The 18,912-nt window shown below is 43.1% G+C and overlaps 2 protein-coding genes across 10 annotated transcripts in view; one reads left to right on the top strand and one right to left on the bottom strand.

Annotated features, from left to right (window-relative positions):
• INTS14 (integrator complex subunit 14) overlaps positions 1–5,029 on the bottom strand; it is a 32,993-nt gene extending 27,964 nt beyond the window's left edge. For 2 of the 3 annotated variants that reach the window (XM_004010240.6, XM_042252057.2), the window contains exons 1-2: positions 4,534–5,029; positions 523–802 (exon numbers count right to left, since the gene is read on the bottom strand). In XM_004010240.6, the coding sequence (XP_004010289.1) occupies positions 523–744 (222 nt within the window). In that variant the 5' untranslated portion in view covers positions 745–802; positions 4,534–5,029. The remainder of the gene's footprint in view (positions 1–522; positions 803–4,533) is intronic. The other variant, XM_004010239.6, reaches the window with a different exon arrangement.
• A 99-nt stretch (positions 5,030–5,128) lies between these two features.
• SLC24A1 (solute carrier family 24 member 1) overlaps positions 5,129–18,912 on the top strand; it is a 52,917-nt gene continuing 39,133 nt past the window's right edge. For 3 of the 7 annotated variants that reach the window (XM_060418869.1, XM_042252055.2, XM_060418868.1), the window contains exons 1-3: positions 5,129–5,361; positions 6,288–6,343; positions 6,575–6,668. The gene's annotated coding sequence lies outside the window, so the exon portion shown is untranslated. Of the gene's footprint in view, positions 6,344–6,574; positions 6,669–18,912 lie in introns of all 7 variants that reach the window. The other 4 variants (XM_060418866.1, XM_027971509.3, XM_060418870.1 and 1 more) reach the window with 2 other exon arrangements.

An 18,912-nucleotide genomic window follows, 5' to 3' on the forward strand; every position in this document is an offset into this window, starting at 1 on the left:
AAATATTAATAATTTAGAGATACTGCCAGAAAGTAAATTCTTTGGCATATCATAGACAAACCTTTGGAAGATAACACTAATCAATCAGTTTTAAAATGAGGATTTCTTGGCATCTGTAAATCAAAGGCTATTTGTTGGGGAGGAAATATACTCCTGAATTACTCTAGAATGAAGGCTTTTGTAAGGAAGGGCTATTTTTCATCTCAAGTTTATAGAAAAGTAGAAAATAGTAGTGTTGAACCTAAAGATCCCGAAACTTAGGGAACAATTCTCCCACAGAGAATTTCAGAAAATCAAGAGAGGTGGCTACGGCAACAACTCATAGCTCTGACTCAGAGCTCTACCAAAGGCTGAGGGCCTACTGGTTTATAATCCTTGTTTTATAGTTATATTCAGAATAGTATACTCAGAGACTTATCATTAAGCAATTCCAGTTATAAATATTCAGTGCAGTATGATAACACTGCTTTCCTTCCTATAAATTTGGGCCCCGTACATATAATAACTCATTCCTTTTAGTACCTGTAGGGTGTTATAATCTCTTGTGAAGGGAACCATCAACTCCCAGAGGGATGAAAAAACCACCAGAGCTGTAAACTCAAGCTTGTAATTTGTGGCCATGTGCTCAAACAGCATTGTCAAACCATGGGCTGCCAGGTGCTTGCGCTGATATTCCTCGGACCCCTCGATAGACACAGGTCGGGTCATGGAAAGAGATACGTCCATTACCACCACTGTAGGCATGATGAAAGCGATCCCGGTATTCCCAATCCGAATGCAGACAGAAAGCTATAGAGAAATGCTGCAGAAAACAAACATGATTAGGTCTTTCATGTCATGGAAAAAAATGCGTTTTTTTCATCGCGCATGTGTGTGTGTTATTCGCTCAGTCATGTCTGACTATTTGCAACTTTGTGGACCTGTCAGGCTCCTCTGTCCATGGAATTCTCCAAGCAATAATCTGGAGTGGGTTGCCATTCCCTTCTCCAGGGCATCTTCCCAATACAGGGATTGAACCTGGGTCCCCGATGTTGCAGGCAGATCCTTTACTTTTCATCATAATTTTAACCAAACTTGCTAGAAACAAGTGAAGGCAAACCCTATCAAGTTGAGGTAAGGGCAAATCTGCAGGGACATCAGAGGGAAGCAAGCAGCTTTGCTGATCTAGGTCCTCTGTATGAGGACCACTCCCAGAATCACCCACTAAATGGCTATAAATCAAGGATCATCTTAAGTTACCTCTAGTAAAAATAAAATAAAACAAAATATTAAATTCAAGTAGCCCCTGAGTTGAAGATTTTCAAATGTCATATAACTTAAAATAACAAACATTCCTACATGGCCTCTCTAACACTTAATTTACTAAAGAACATTTCTAGAACATTTCTAGTCGTCTTGTGGTGTTTTTTGACAATCAACCATTTTGGGGGGCTATCCTACTCAATACAGCAGTATTTGGGCAAGTGTTTGCTGAATTATCTCGTTGCTTGATGTCCTCATTAAAAAAACTGAATGCAAAATATACAGTGAAAGGGCTAGTAAAGTTATAGTTCAAACTAGACAAAGCAGGAAATCATTAAGTATGGCAGAAGCAACCAGTTGCCTCAGCAGTACTCATTATAGACACATCAGCAACGGTGTTTTAAATACGAAGGAAAAGAACAAACTTAAGAATATGTATGACAGGGGGCTTCCCAGGTGGTTCTAGTGTTAAAGAACCCTCCTGCCAATGCAGGGGGACATGGGTTTGATCCCTGGTCTGGGAAGATTCCACATGCCCAGGGGTGACTAAGCCCATGCACTGCAACTATTGAGCTGCAACTACTGAGCCCATCGCAACTAGAGAAAGCCTGTGTACTGCAACAAAGACCCAGGACAGCCACAAATAAATAAAATAAATACTAATACAAAAGGATATGTATGACAGCTGGCATTATCTCATGAAACTGTGTGAAAGTCAAAATGGAAAAAGGGAAAACAAAAAGCTCTTTAAAATTATGAATTGAGAATCAGTATGAAGAAAACATTTCTGTACTCAGAAATAAAAAAGTTTACAGATATATAGACCTGCTCTTGCTGCTGCTACTCTATTATTAAGAAAACTATAGTCTAGTCACACAGTGAAATATCATATAGTTATAAATAAATGACACATCAATATCAGAAATATTTATATAAAGTATCAGCAACTGAGAAAAGCAGGTCATAGGACTATATGTATATACTGATTACAACTTCATAAAAATCATACTGCATATATTTAATTAGAGAAGTCTCAAGATGGACATAAATAAGTTAGAAATTAAATGTTCACTTAAGTTCTTTTTGGTACTTCAAAACACTGCATGTTTTAGTAGTGTCCAACTGCAAATATGTGATATTCTCAAATTCTATTTGTAAAAAGGCTGTTGGGAATTCAGGACATTAGGGATCACAGAAACAATGTTATAAAGGGGGATCAGGGGCTCAGGTTAAGTAGGAAAAGCCTTTTTACCACATAATGGCCTAGATACATTTCAAATACAGTAATGCCTCATGCATTCAACACAACTATAAACATTAATACTGCCCAGCACATTGCTGCCCTGATGTTTTAATTTACACTACCATTCTTCCAAGTGTGTGCTGCAAAACACTCTCCTGGACGGATGTTCCAAGACAAATGAGTTCAGGTCTTACTAAAGACACCGAGGGCTTCCCTGGTGGCTCAGTGGTAAAGAATGCACCTGCCAAAGTGGGAGACATGGGTGCAAGCTCTGGTCTGGGCAGATCCCACACATCACGGAGCAACTAAGCCCGTGTGCTACAACTATTGAGCCTGTGCCCTAAAGCCAGGAACCACAACTACTGAAGCCCGTGCACCCCAGAGTCTTGCTCTGCAATAAGAGAAGCCACCGCAATGAGAAGCCCTGGCACTGCAACAAAGAGGGGCTCCCACTTGCTGCAACTAGAAAAAAGCCCACACAGTAACAAAGACCTAGCACAGCCAAAAATAAACACAAAAGACACAGAAACTCTACAGCAAAGAATTCAGTTTAAGTTGCTAACTTAAACTTTCCCATTTAATCCTTCTCTGATCATCAGTTAAGGTCCCATGGAACAAGTATTACGTAGAACAAACCCAGAAACATTGCCTTTTACTCAAGGGATCCAGGCTGTTGTGTTTTGATGCCTCCTCTTCATAACCAATTTTTGGACCATCAGTTTGCATTCTACTTGTCTCTGTAATCATCCTCCTTTTCAATTTTGGGCTTTTGGAAACTATGAGCTAGAAAGCCAAGTAATCCAGCTTGTTAAAACTGTGTCCAAAGTTAACAGGCTCAGAGAGTTTCTTCGAGAGTCAAATGCATGCACTGAGGCTTATCAACTTAGTACTATTTCATCTACTCATCTTTCCAGACCCTTTTTGGATCTCAGCTGTGTTGTTCAAGAAGTGAGGTTCTGTGCAATCCTGGTTCAACTACACTACATTAGACCACAAGCTCAACAGGAGCAGGGGCAGTGTGAGTTCTTGCCCATCAGTGTCTCTGAAGAACCCATCACATCAGAACCTCCCTGGTGGTCCAGTGGTTAAGATTCCCGGCTTCCACTGCAGGGGACGTGGGTTCTATCTCTGGTCCGGGAATTAAGATTCCACAGGCAGTGTGGCAAAAAAAAAAAAAAAAAAAAAAAAGGAACAAAAGACTTTCCCACAATTGCCATATTGTATGTACTTGACAAAACTTGATAATTCTCAGTACCAGCTATAACATTAATTTTTGGCAAAACACATTACAATTTTTAACTCTGCACGCCAGAAACACACTTCCTCCTTCACGCAGAGGTATCAGGAACTCCTATGCCTCTGCCTACACAGAGTTTATCCACCTCCTATGGTATTCCCACTCAAGCATACAGGCCTTTATGAAAGTTACTGAAAGTTGGGGATGAGCAGTACTGACCTCATCTCTTAGGAGAATGAGAATCAGGGGACACAGATTTAGACCATATATAAGAAAGCATTTCCATCCAGCTCATGAAATCTGCTGTAAGTCTGCTGTAATGGGTGACCACAGTCTGCAGTCTTGCCTTCTAGGAAGGCACCTCTGGAGCTGGCTCTTCCCACTGATGCGCGTGTGTCCACCCCCAAACATACCTCCTTAACAATAGCAGAGTCATAGGAAATCAATTCAGAACTCAGGTTGTAAACACAGAAGTAAAAGATTGAAGTGAATATTCTTGAAGAATGGTTCACTCAAGCAGCCTAGGCCTGATTAAAAGGAAAAAAATCCCTCCCCACACAGTCCAGTAATTCTGTGAAAACACGGTTTTGTCTCTCTTGGGTTGATTCTTACCTTTCACCCCACCCCCACACTTGTCGTAAGTACTGTTTGCAAACGATGCTTAAGACAACTGGTAGCCTTCTTTTCTCCAGAACAGTCTACTCTTGAGAAAAGCTCTTAGCCCCTTGATGTAGCCATCTCCATCAGCTACATATTTTTAATTCTTACCAGAAGGAGACAATTAGTTTATTCATAAAGAACTGATTCTTACCGCTCTTAAGGCGTGATTCCACTCGAATTTCTAGGGATCCACTAACCCACTCTTAAGTTTCTCTGTTGGCCTGGCATCCCTTGCCCGGTTGAGTCCCTCCACCTTTTTCAGTTAGAACTTCACCTCTCAAGTGCCAACCTGGAAATACAGAACTCCTGGATTTGGATCGCGTCTGCTTGGGGTTGTGTTTTTACCTTAAAAATCACTCAAAAAATTTTGAGATCTAGAAGTCTTTCTTATGAGAAGAGGAGGCGAAGGGGGCCTGGGGCAGGGGACCGAAATGGTGTGCTTGTGCGGAGCTCCAGCGCCGCACAATGAAGAGAGGCGCAGAACTGGCACCCAGGCAGCAGAAAAGCCGGGCGTTGGCCCCGCGCTGTTCCCCGCCGCGGACCCCTTCTCCTGCAGCTCTAAAAAACAATCAAAAGCAGCCTAGGCACTCCGGCCTCCTCCACTGACCCCGTGCCCATCACCGACCCAGTCCGTCCGCAAAAACTTTCCGCCCGCTCGCAGCAGCCGGAACTATAGGGCCGCGCGACGAAACGGAACTCAGCGCCCGGGATGCGCGAGTCGCTTGGGGCGGGGCTTTAAGGACTTTGTGGGCGGGGCGCTGATTCCGCGAGAAGCTACCGGGCTTGTCTTGCTCAGCGTCTCTCATCACAAAGATTTTGACACGACCGCCACCGACCTCTCTCCCCACAGGACCTCGACTTCGCCGGGCCCTGGGCTATGACCGCCTCTTCTCTCTTTCCCCGTTCCCGGGCTCTTCCTTTTTGTTTCTGGCCTTCTGCCCACCTGCCTCCCGTTGACTCATGGGCCTCAATTATCTGGGTAACCCCATGACCTGTTCATAGTCTGTCTCCTCACTCACCTGGGCCCGTTGGTGCACCAGCTTGACCCTCACTGGTATTTGCCCCTCTTCCCCGTCCCTCTTCAGACCCCGACTCATATCCTCTGAACCAGGTGACAGACCCCTCTTCCTACTCTTTTTTAAGTAATCCCTGCTTGAGTAGTGCCCATAAGCATACTGTGTATTTTTCGTAGCTGACGTGAGCCAGTTTCCATATCAAGACTTTCCCTCTTGGTCTCCTCGGCCCAGATGCTCACTTTGTCCCTCGCACAGAGTCGGACACGACTGAAGCGACTTAGCAGCAGCTTTTGAGGGAAGCAGGGAGAGGGTTCAGTCAGTTCCCTTGCCCTGGCCAAGGTCACTGCTGAGGATTTGCACTTAGGCTTTTCTGTGAGGCATCATGGGTCCTTGTCTGCCTCACCTCTGGCCACCCAGTGTCCCCATAGCAGCCTATGCCTCAGCGAGGTCTTTGAGGGGACAAGAAGAGACTTTCTTTCTAACCTCTTGGGAGCCAGGAAATGTCAGCTAGAGATAAGCCTGAATGAATGCCAGCAGGCCCCTGGCTAGTTATGGTTCAAAGAACAATTCTGTACCACAGAGGTTACAAGTGGGAACAGAAAGGCATCTAGAAGGCTTTGGGCCTTTGCCTCCTTTTCTTCTGATCTTCCCTGATGGGGTGTGGTAGGGGGTGGGTCAAGGAGGGAGGATGTTTTGAACTGAACAACTGAGTCTGACTAGTCACAGTTTGTTCTGTGGGAGAGTGTGGGCTCCAGTCGCTGTAGTTCTTTCCTGTCTCCTCCTTCTATCAGAGGAGGCAGAGGACAGCACATCAGTCCATGGGCATGTCCCTGGCAGAATCAGGGGCCAAGGACAGACTGCCTTATTTACTTCAGAACTCCTCTTCCAGCTTGGCTGGTCCCACCATCTCAAGACTGCTGTGCTTGAGCAGGCACTGGACTCTAGGTAAGTAAGGCTGCATCCTGATTACTTTGTTATAGTTTAAAATTCTTTCCCTAGTTGGAGGGATGTGGCCAAGAACGTGTGGGTAAGGGAGTTGTTGAGTTACCCCTAATGTGTGACAACAGCCCTGTGCTCAGTTCCAGCTCAGTTCCACGGCCTGATTCGTTACCTTACCCAGTACTAAAGATTGAATATATTAGTTTGCTGATGGGTAATCACATCTTCTGAATACAGGCTTTCAGGAAACCTGGGAAGCAAAAGGACAGTTGATTAAAATTGATGATGAAAGGTAAAACTATCAAGAGGACCATATCACTTGAGGCAACTGGTAAGTGTTTCTGTTTTTTAATTCTTAGTAGAATTCCATTAAACAACAAAAGGTTGTTCAGTGAATATAAAATCAGAGAACATTAGCACAAAGAGTTAGAAGGTCTGAAAGGATGTGTCTTTCAAGTCAGAGCAGGCTAATGAATTTCTTTTTCCCACTCAGGAGACCTTTTGCATTTGCATGTTTCCACACATACATTAAAGGAAATCAATAAACAACTTCTTTTTGCATAATTTGTCATCCTCTTTATTTTTTCCTGCTTTGAAACAGTGGACCACTGTCACAGAGGCTTTGAAAGGCAGAGTGATTTGGTCTCCAGTTTGGCAGAGTAAAGGTTAGTGACAGAAATAACATGCTGCTCACAGAAGCCAGGTATTGGGGCTCAAGGGAGGTTCAGATACCCATCCAATCTCCTACAGCATGTGTTGAAATGTAGATTCTAAGGCCATGCTGACTGAATTGAAATTTCATGGATTGGTTCACTGTTAAGTTCCCCATATGATTTTTCACCTACAGAGAGGAAAGATAAGGAATGAGTGAGGAAAAGGGGAAGAGAGAAAGTGAGGGGAAGGCAGTGAGTCCACATTCCTTTTCTGTTCTTCCCTCCCTTTCCATCTCCTATACTGTCCTTTGCCCTATGTCTTCCTCCCTGCCTTCTCTAGTCTAGACCTTGTCCAGTGACAAATCATACTTCTAAGCTCCAGGCTATCTGCTTTCCCTCATCATTCCACCTTATTCCTCTATTTTCACCAAAGTAGAAGGCCAAAGAAATTGTAGATATGTCCCATTTGTCTTAATACTGAAGATGTTCAAACATAGACAAAGATGGGGAGCAGCATAATAAACCCCCACATACCCTTCACCTCGTTTCTACTGTCAGCTCAATTCTCAGTCCTCTTTCATTTATACCCTACCCACTTCTCTCCAACATTTTGTTTTGATGCATATCACAGATTGCATAACATCTTATCCGTAAATATTTTATTATGTATCCCTAAAAGAGAAGGATTTTTTGATGAATAGGATTTATTTTTAGAGCACTTTTAGGTTCACAGTGAAATGGAGTGAAAGAACAGAGAGTTCTCATATCCTCTGTCTAGCACACACAGCCTCCACCACTGTCAACGTCCCAGCACCAGAGTGATACATTTGTTATACTCTATGAACCTACACTGACACAGCATTATCACCCAAAGTCCATAGTTTATTATAGGGTTCGCTCTTGGTGCTGTACATTCTGTGGGTTTTGACAAATGCATGGTGACATATATCTAGCATTGTAGCATTATACAGAATAGTTTCACCGCTCTAAAAATCCTCTTTGCTCTTTTTATCCCTCCCTCTTCAATGACTTCCAGGAACCACTGATGCTTTTACTTTCTTCATGATTTTGCTTTTCCAGAATGTCATATAGTTGGAATCATACAGTAGGTAGTCCTTTCAGTTTGGCTTCTTTTGCTTGGTAATATGCATTACCAAGTTCTTTCATTTCTTTAATATGCATTAAAGTTCTTTCATGTCTGTTTATGTGGAGAAGGCAATGGCAACCCACTCAAGTACTCTTGGCTGGAGAATCCCACAGACAGAGGAGCCTGGTGAGCTGCAGTCCATGGGGTCACTAAGAGACATGACTGAGTGACTTCACTTTCACTTTTCACTTTCATGCATTGGAGAAGGAAATGGCAACCCACTCCAGTGTTCTTGCCTGGAGAATTCCAGGGAAGGGGGAGCCTGGTGGGCTGCCATCTCTGGGGTCGCACAGAGTTGGACACGACTGAAGCGATTTAGCAGCAGCAGCAGCATTGGTGGTTGTACTGTTACGTATTCCTGATGCTCTACCTTCTCACCAGCATTTGATGTTGTCAGTGTTCTGGATTTTGACTATAGTAATAGGTAAATAGGTATATAGGTAATAGGTAAATAGTGGTATATCATTGTTTTAATTTGCAGTTCCCTAGTGATATATGAGGAGAAGGCAATGGCACCCCACTCCAGTACTCTTGCCTGGAAAATCCCATGGATGGAGGAGCGGGGTAGGCTGCAGTCCATGGGGTCTCGAAGAGTCAGATACGACTGAGCGATTTCACTTTCACTTTTCACAAGGAAATGGCAACCCACTCCAGGGTCCTTGCCTGGAGAATCCCAGCCTGGTGGGCTGCTGTCCATGGGGTTGCACAGAGTCGGACACAACTGAAGCGACTTAGCAGCAGCAGCAGCAGCAGTGACATATGATTTTGAACATCTTGTCATGTGCTTACTTGCCATCTGTATATCTAATTTGGTAAAGTGTCTGTTCCGGTGTTTTGCCCATTTTTTAATCAGATCATTTGCTTTCTTCTTGTTAAGTTTTAAGTGTGGTTTGTATATTTTGGATGTGTGTGTGCTTAGTTGCTCAGTTGTGTCCTACTCTTTGTGACCCCATGGACTGTAGGATTCTCCAGAAGAATACTGGAGTGGGTTGCTGTGCCCTCCCCCAGGGGATCTTTCCAACCCAGGGATTGAACCCAAGTCTCCCGCATTGCAGGCAGATTCTTTACTATCTGAGCCACCAGGGAAGCCCTTATTTTGGATAATGGTCCCTTATCAGATATGTATTTTGCAAATATTTTCTCCCAATCTGACTTGTCTTCTCATCCTCTTGAAAGGGAGAGACTTAAGTCCATAACAATTACAGTACTATTATCACATTTAAAATAAATAGCAGTAAACCCCTATTTTCATCAAATACCTAGTCAACTTTCAAATATCCAGTTGACTCATAAATATCTTAAGTTTTACTTTTTTACACTTTGGTTGTTTGAATTAGGATCCAAGTAACATCCAGACATTGCAATCTCTTGATATATGTCTAAAGTTTCTTAATCTGTAGGTTTATTCCTACATATCTTTCTTTCTTTGCAGTATATTTCATAAAGAAATTCTGATCTCCCTCTCAGTCCTCCTTCAGTTTTTCCCACAGCATTTGAGAAAACGGCAAAGCTTTCTCAGTCTAAAATAATGGACTCATTGAAAAAAACAATTTTATACAATTGCAGTTTCAATTAACTTCATCTCTGCTCTGTGAATAGGGGTGAATCTTATCCACAGTTGGATCCCCAGAGTCTGGAATGTGACACTGAATATATATTTGTGGAAAGAAGATAGGAGGCAGGAAGAGAGGTTGTTAGGAAAAAGGTCAAAGAGAGAAAACAGAAAATTTGGTGGATGCTACATTTGTCTGAGAAAGTAGAACTGAACGTTTTAATTTAGAACATCCTCTCCTTTGAAAAATGATATAAAGTCTAAATTTTTAAAGGCTTCTCATAATATAGGCCTACATCTCTCTTTCCAGGCTCTCCCCTCACCCTCTTAAAACTTTGGTAATATCTTTCACTGAAAAAGCAGATAAAGCAAAACAAAACTATTTTTTTCAGTCAGTTCAGTTCAGTCACTCAGTCATGTCTGACTCTTTGCGACTCCATGAACTGCAACATGCCAGGCTTCCCTGTTCATCACCAACTCCTGGAGCTTGCTCAAACTCATGTCCATCGAGTCGGTGATGCCATCCAACCATCTCATCCTCTGTTGTCCCCTTCTCCTCCTGTCTTCAATCTTTCCCAGCATCAGGGTCTTTTCCAATGAGTCCATTCTTCGCATCAGGCGGCCAAAGTATTGCAGTTCAGCTTCAGCATCAGTCGTTCCAATGAATATTCAGAACTGATTTCCTTTAGGATGGACTGGTTTGATCTCCTTGCAGTCCAAGGGACTCTCCGGCGTCTTCTCCAACACCACAGTTCAAAAGTATCAATTCTTCTGCGCTCAGCCTTCTTTATGGTCCAGTTCTCACATCCATATATGACTGTTGGAAAAACCATAGCTTTGACTAGATGGACCTTTGTCGGCAAAGTGATGTCTATGCTTTTTAATACACTGTCTAGGTTGGTTATAGCTTTTCTTCCAAGGAGCATGTGTTTTTAAATTTCATGGCTACAGTCACCATCTGCAGTGATTGTGCAGCCCAAGAAAAGAAAGTCTCTCACTGTTTCCACTGTTTCCCCATCTATTTGCCATGAAGTGATGGGACTGGATGCCATGATCTTTGTTTTTTGAATGTTGAGTTTTAAGCCAGCCTTTTCACTCTCCTCTTTCACTTTCATCAAGAGGCTCTTCAGTTCTTCTTCGCTTTCTGCCATGAGGGTGGTGTCATCTGTGTATCTGAGGTTATTGATATTTCTCCCAGCAGTCTGGATTCCAGCTTGTGCTTCATCTACATTTCGCGTGAGGTACTCTGCATATAGGTTAAATAAGCAGGGTGACGGTATACAGCCTTGACATACTCCTTTCCCAATTTGAAACCAGTCTGTTCCATGTCTGGTTCTAACTGTTGCTTCTTGACCTGCATACAGATTTCTCAGGAGACAGGTAAGGTGGTCTCATATTCCCATCTCTTTTAAGAATTTTCCACAGTTTGTCGTGATCCACACAGTCAAAGGCTGTGGAGTAGTCAATAAAGCAGAAGTAGATGTTTTTCTGGAACTCTCTTGCATTTTTTATGACACAGCAGATGTTGGCAATTTGATCTCTAGTTCCTCTGCCTTTTCTAAATCCAGCTTGAACAGCTGGAAGTTCTCTGTTCAGTTCATGTACTGTTGAAGCCTGGCTTGGAGAATTTTGAGCATTTGCTAGCATGTGAGATGAGTGCAATTGTGCGGTAGTTTGAATTTTCTTTGGCATTGCCTTTCTTTGGGATTGGAATGAAAACTGACCTTTTCCAGTCCTGTGGCCACTGCTGAGTTTTCCAAATTTGTTGGCATGTTGAGTGCAGCACTTTAACAGCGTCATCTTTTAGGATTTGAAATAGTTCAACTGTAATTCCATCACTTTGACTAGCTTTGTTTGTAGTGATGGTTTCTAAGGCCCAGTTGACTTCACATTCCAGGATGTCTGGCTCAAGGTGAGTGATCATACTACTGTGGTTGTCTGGGTCATTAAGATCTTTTTTGTATAGTTGTTATGTGTATTCTTGCCACCTCTACTTAATATTTTCTGCTTCTGTTAGGTCCATACCATTTCTGTGCTTTATTGTGCCCGCTTTTAGAAAGTTATAAAAAAGACTTACCTGAGGGGTGGTCCAGTGGTTGAGAATCTGCCTTGCAATGAAGGGGATACAGGGTTGATCCCTGGCCAGGGAACTAAGATGCCATATGCCACAGAGCCGCTAAGCCTGTGCATCACAACTAGAGTCCACATGCCATGCAAAAGGTCCCATATGATGCAACTGAGACCCAAGGTAGCCAGTAAATAAATAATGATAATAATTAAAAGTTACAGAATTAATTCATTTATATGGGAAAAATTCAAATTGTTTCAAAATACATGAAGTGAAAATTTAGTGAAAATTTATCTCCCTGCCTTAAGTATGATTCCAGTCACTGGGTTTGAGAGATATAGTACAAGGTTTGTTTGTTTGGTTGGTTTTATTCATTCTATATTTGCTGGTGACAAAAGTACATCCATTCTTATATAGTCTCTGCAGAAGTGTTTCTCCAGAAATATATTATGATTGGACTTACTATGGGCAGGGCATTTACTGTGCTAAGAATATTTAGTCAACAAACAGTTCTTGAGTTCCTACTTTGTGCAGGCACTAGGCAGACAGCCATGAACTGGTCAGGCAGAGTCCCATACCTCATGAAGCTGGCATTCTGGGTGTCATTCCTTTTAGTTTTATGTCTATTTATTAACTGTGTGAATCACAACAAACTGTGGAAAATTCTTAACGAGATGGGAATACCAGACCACCTTACCTGCCTCCTAAGAAATCTGTATGCAGGTCAGGAACCAACAGTTAGAATGCAACATGGAACAACAGACTGGTTTCAAATTGGGAAAGGAGTATGTCAAGGCTGTGTATTGTCACCCTGCTTATTTAATTTATATGCAGAGTACATTGTGTGAAATGTTGGGGTGGATGAAGCACAAGCTGGAACTAAGATTGCCGGGAGAAATATCAATAACCTCAGATACACAGATGATACCATCCTTACGGCAGAAAGTGAAAAGGAACTAAAGAGCCTCTTGATGAAAGTGAAAGAGGAGAGTGAAAAGGCTGGCTTAAAACTCAACATTCAAAAAACAAAGATCATGGCATCCAGTCCCATCACTTCATGGCAAATAGATGGGGAAACAGTGGAAACAGTGAGAGACTTTCTTTTCTTGGGCTGCACAATCACTGCAGATGGTGACTGCAGCCATGAAATTAAAAAACACATGCTCCTTGGAAGAAAAGCTATAACCAACCTAGACAGTGTATTAAAAAGCATAGGCATCACTTTGCCGACAAAGGTCCATCTAGTCAAAGCTATGGTTTTTCCAACAGTCATGTATGGATGTGAGAACTGGACCATAAAGAAGGCTGAGCGCAGAAGAATTGATACTTTTGAACTGTGGTGTTGGAGAAGACGCCGGAGAGTCCCTTGGACTGCAAGGAGATCAAACCAGTCCATCCTAAAGGAAATCAGTTCTGAATATTCATTGGAAGGACTGATGCTGAAGCTGAACTGCAATACTTTGGCCACCTGTTGCAAAGAACGGACTCATTGGAAAAGACCCTGATGCTGGGAAAGACTGGAGACAGGAGGAGAAGGGGACAACAGAGGATGAGATGGTTGGATGGTATCACCAACTCGATGGACATGAGTTTGAGCAAGCTCCAGGAGTTGGTGATGAACAGGGAAGCCTGGCATGCTGCAGTTCATGGAGTCACAAAGAGTCGGACATGGCTGAGCGACTGAACTGAACTGATTTCTTTTAGCTACTATATGATTGACTACTGGAAAGATGAGAAATCCTTTATGTAACCAGTAGTTCATCACTGATTAGGTAGATTTCAGTTTTTGCTCTTCAAGCAATGCTGGCAGACTATCATTGGAGCTTTTCCTCTGAGTGAGATGGGAAGCCACTGGAATGTTTGGAGCGTGGAGAGACTTGATCTGACTTATCGTTTAGCAGGGTCACTTTGCTGCTATATCAGATTTACCCGCTATCACCAGTGTCTTCACCAGCATTGGATAATACATTTTTTAGTCTTTTTCAATTGATAAGCGGAAAATAAACAAACCCTCTCTATTGCTTCAGTTGACATCCCTTTTTAAAAATCAGATTTGACAGGGTGAGTTTTACTCGGTGGGCTGTTTCACACTTATTTAGAGAGCAGTTGTTAATTGTACTGATACTGTGTGGATTCCTGAGTGGTTGCACTGAAGCCCTCTGATAAGGCCTATTTGACCTGTCCTCTAGACCCCAGGCCCTTCTGGATAGGTACCTGACTGTGACGCTAAAATCCTGTCTCTGAAGTGATACCACCCTGAAGTGTCACCCCCTGTTGCAGGTATGGCTCCAGTCACTGGCTTGGAGAGAGGAAGTGTCATGGAATGTTTGGGGGCTTATTTTGCTCATTTCCACCAGTGACAATTGCATAGTCAGTTTAAAAAAATTCTATAAATGATATAAAGAATTAAAACACATTATTAGAGAAATGCAAATCAAAACCACAATGAGGTACCACTTCACACCAGTCAGAATGGCTGCGATCCAAAAATCTGCAAGCAATAAATGCTGGAGAGGGTGTGGAGAAAAGGGAACCCTCCTACACTGTTGGTGGGAATGCAAACTAGTACAGCCACTATGGAGAACAGTGTGGAGAGTCCTTAAAAAATTGCAAATAGAACTACCTTATGACCCAGCAATCCCACTGCTGGGCATACACACCGAGGAAACCAGAATTGAAAGAGACACATGTACCCCAATGTTCATTGCAGCACTGTTTATAATAGCCAGGACATGGAAACAACCTAGATGTCCATCAGCAGGTGAATGGATAAGAAAGCTGTGGTACATATACACAATGGAGTATTACTTAGCCGTTAAAAAGAATACATTTGAATCAGTTCTGATGAGATGGATGAAACTGGAGCCGATTATACAGAGTGAAGTAAGCCAGAAAGAAAAACACCAATACAGTATACTAACACATATATATGGAATTTAGGAAGATGGCAATGACGACCCTGTATGCAAGACAGCAAAAAAGACACAGATGTGTATAATGGACTTTTGGACTCTGAGGGAGAGGGACAGGGTGGGATGATTTGGGAGAATGGCATTGTAACATGTATACTGTATGTATAGACTGCCAGTCTATGTCCGACGCAGGATACAGCATGCTTGGGGCTGGTACATGGTGATGACCCAGAGAGATGTTATGGGGAGGGAGGTGGGAGGGGGGTTCATGTTTGGGAACGCATATACACCCGTGCTGGATTCATGTCAATGTATGGCAAAACCTACACAGTATTGTAAAGTAAAATAAAGTAAAAATAAAAATAAAAAAATAAAAAGGTAAAAAAAAAGAATTAAAACAAAACAATATAAGCAAAAGGTCTTGGACAGTAACACAGTTCAATATCTGACGAATCCAAGTGCTTCCCCACAAGTTCTCATTGTACCTCTTACAGCACCCCATGAGGAAGTTTGTCTTTCTTGGTTTTATAAATGAGGAACCTGAGTATAAGAGACCTTCAGAGACTTCCTCCTGAAGCTTGTTACTTTATTAGAGGTTGCAAAGTAGTAGTAGGTCAAATCAGCCCTTTGCCTCATTTTGTTTGTCTTTAATATTTTAAAATTATTTTAGATGGAATGCTTATTAATGAGTCATTCATTCTCTGTCCAGACATAGCCCTTGTTACTCTCCACTGATTTTGAATAGAGCTGATTTAGCTTAATTTTGGACAAGGCAATGGCACCCCACTCCAGTACTCTTGCCTGGAAAATCCTATGGATGGAGAAGTCTGGTAGGCTGCAGTCCATGGGGTCGCTGAGGGTCGGACATGACTGAATGACTTCACTTTCACTTTTCACTTTCATGCATTGGAGAAGGAAATGGCAACCCACTCCAGTGTTCTTGCCTGGAGAATCCCAGGGATGGGGGAGCCTGGTAGGCTGCCGTCTCTGGGGTCACACAGAGTCAGACACGACTGAAGTGACTTAGCAGCAGCAGCTTAATTTTATCTGCCCAGGCCCTGAAGGTATTTGATTTTTGCAACCCTTGCCAAATCTTGTCTGCTTTTCACTGTGTAACTGTGGGGTCGATATCAACTTCTAAGGTAGGCCCAGAAATAAACAAGCCTCAGCCACAAGCCTCCTATGTCAGGTACAAAGCCTAATTCCTTCTCCCTCCTGTTCTAATGGAACCATGCATGAGAGAGGCCCTGAGCTGTAGAGGAGGGAGAGGAAAGCCCTGCCTGCCACCCGCGCAGCCCCTGATGTTCTAGTGACGGTCAGAGCTAGATTTACCTCACCTGTCCTGCCAGCTTGTTCCAGGCAGAGGATAAAATAAAGTGTGCATGGATGTTCAGTTGCTAAGTCGTGTCTGACTCTTTGTGATTCTGTGGACTGTAGCCTGCCAGATTCCTTTGTCCATAGGATTTCCCAGGCAAGAGTACTGGAGTGGGTTGCCATATCCTTCTCCAGGGGATCTTTCCAACCCAGGGATTGAACCCTTACCTCTGGCACCTCCTGCGCTACAGGCAGATTCTTTAACACTGAGCCAGCTGGGAAGCCACAAACTAAGGCAAGTCTGTAGAAAAAGTACATTAGCTTCCCCTCTTTAGTGGTGCTGGTCTTTCTCTAGCAGTTTGATCTCTGAAAGGCCATGAGCTTCTATGAGTGGGATCTCCCCACCCAACACATGTGTAGTTCAGGTGCCCCATCTCTGAGCATCTCCTCACTGGGATGTACATCTCCAGTCCATCAACAAATGTATTTATTAAGTGACAGACACTGTTCTAGACTCTGAGATTCAGCTGTGATTAAGACAGATAAGGTCCCCATCCTTTTGGAGCTCACCTGCTAGTAAGAGATTAATGCAAGCATTAATCACTTTATTACACTAATAAACACACAGTAAAGCATCACAAAGAACTGACTCACTGAAAAAGACCCTGATCCTGGGAAAGATTGAAGGCAGGAGGAGAAGGGGACAACAGAGGGTGAGATGGTTGGATGGCATCACCGACTTGATGGACATGACTTTGAGCAAGCTCCGGGAGCTGGTGATGGACAGGGAAGCCTGGCTTGCTGCAGTCCTTGGGGTCACAAAGAGTCAGACACGACTAAGTGACTGAACTGAAAGTTTTGTCACAATGAAATACACGGAGATCTGCTGTACGCTAACAGTCTATGATCTCCAAAAGCAGAATAAGAACAACAGTATCAGGCACTTTTAATGTGTTTTACATAGTAATATTTGTGTGTATGTGCTAAGTTGCTTCAGTTGTGTCTGATTCTTTGTCACACTATGGCCTGTAGCCTGCCAGGCTCCTCTGTCCATGGGATTCTCCAGGCAAGTATACTGGAGTGGGTTGCTGTGCCCTCATCCTGGGGATCTTCTCAATACAGGGATCAAACCCACGTCTCTTCCTTCCCCTGCCATGGCGGTGGGTTCTTTACCACTAGTGCCACCTGGGAAGCCTAACATTTATGTTAATATTACTTAATTCTTACAAATTTACCAAGCAAGTAATATCATTATCACTCCCCTTTTACAGGATAAGTTTACAGTCATTGAGAAGTTAAATTCTTGCCTAAATCACACTAGTACAGACAATGCTTCCACTCTTGGTTGAGCAGCACACTTTTCTACAGCCTGTGGTTGTTCAAAGTGTGCCACAATCCTATAGGAACAAGACAGAGGAACCAGGTTTACCCCCAATAGTTAGGCTGTAGATACTAGATTGAACTCCTTGGTAACAGTTAAGAGTGTGTAAGAGAAAGGAATTATTTTCTGAGTATTTGTTTCTCTCCTTAATTTTCTTTCTTTCATTGCCATGCCTTGCGGTGGCTGCCTGGATCTTAGTTGTCCGACCAGGGATCAAACCCGTGCCCCCTGCAGTGGAAGCACGGTCTTAACCACTGGACTGCCAGTGAAGTCCTGTCCTGAATTTTCTATACTGCACAAATAACACTGTAAAAACAGAGGCATTATTCTAGAAAAAAAAAAATCACTCATAATTCCACCTCATGAATTGGGTTCCTTTTTCCCATCTTTTGGAATCAAACTGTGACTGTATTCGTTGGTATGAGAAGGAAAGTAACTAGATCTGGTTTTGCTTGTAGCATCTAAGAGGCAACAGTGTGGTAACTAGCAGAGGTCAGCCTCTCTACTCAAGCTTCCAAACATCCAGAATGACCCCTGGACACCCAGAGATGAAGACAGCTCTTCCTCAGGAAGTGAGCTGTGTGTTGCAGCAGAGGGAGCTGGGTACCTTCACTCAGGGTAAAGTATGAGGCTGTGAGGGATTACCTGCTATTTCAGATGGAAGTAATCAAAGCATCATGTCCTCCTTGTACTGGGGGGGAAAGGAATGGGAGGGAGGAATAGTCAGTAAGTATCAGGCAGAGTTACTGGAATGATTGAAATGGTTTCCAGGTGAGTGGTTAGGATCATAAAACACCACCTCCCTCCCATTCCTTTGCTCCACTCCTGCTTCAGCCAGCTCCAGCCGTGAGCTGGATGCACAACTTAAGTATTTTTGGGATCGTGGACAAAGAATGTTGCCCCTAGACAGTTAAGGTGCATATCAAGGAATACTTGCATTAAGCTCTAATGCTTGCATCTTCCCATACCTAGAAAAGCACTGAACTCATTAGCTTGAGATGTCTGGTTTTCCTTTAACTGGCAGTAATTGTTTGATGTTCAACTATCTGGGGTTTTTACAAACACTTCTATATATCCTGACTCCTCCCTCACCTCTTCAGAACAGTCCCTCAGAACTATCTGAGACATTGTATCCTGGGCTTCAGTGCTTAGTAATTCCCCAAATAAAACATAATTCTTAACTTTCAGGTTATGCTTTTTTTTTCTTCAGTCAACACTTTGGATGACTATAAACGGACCCAGACTTCCCTCCTTTGCCTGAACTTTATGAGGAACCAGAGCCTTGGTACCAACAGAGGCCTCTAGGGCCCATTCGCCTCCTTGGAGGGTCCATATGAATTTGGGAGAGTCTCTTTCGGTTCTTGGATCTCCCGGTTGTTGGTTGATACTCCTGAGCTTTAATTGGCAGTGTGCAACAGGTACAACCTAGCTACCCATTTGAAAAAATACAAGGGGAGCCTCGTTGAAAGATTCTAGGAGTTGCTTAGTTGAGAGACACTGAGATGTCTAGATGGGCTTTCCAGGAGGCTCTAGTGGTAAAGAACCCAC

This window comes from Ovis aries, chromosome 7, assembly GCF_016772045.2.
Source record: "Ovis aries strain OAR_USU_Benz2616 breed Rambouillet chromosome 7, ARS-UI_Ramb_v3.0, whole genome shotgun sequence".
NCBI lineage: Eukaryota > Metazoa > Chordata > Mammalia > Artiodactyla > Bovidae > Ovis > Ovis aries.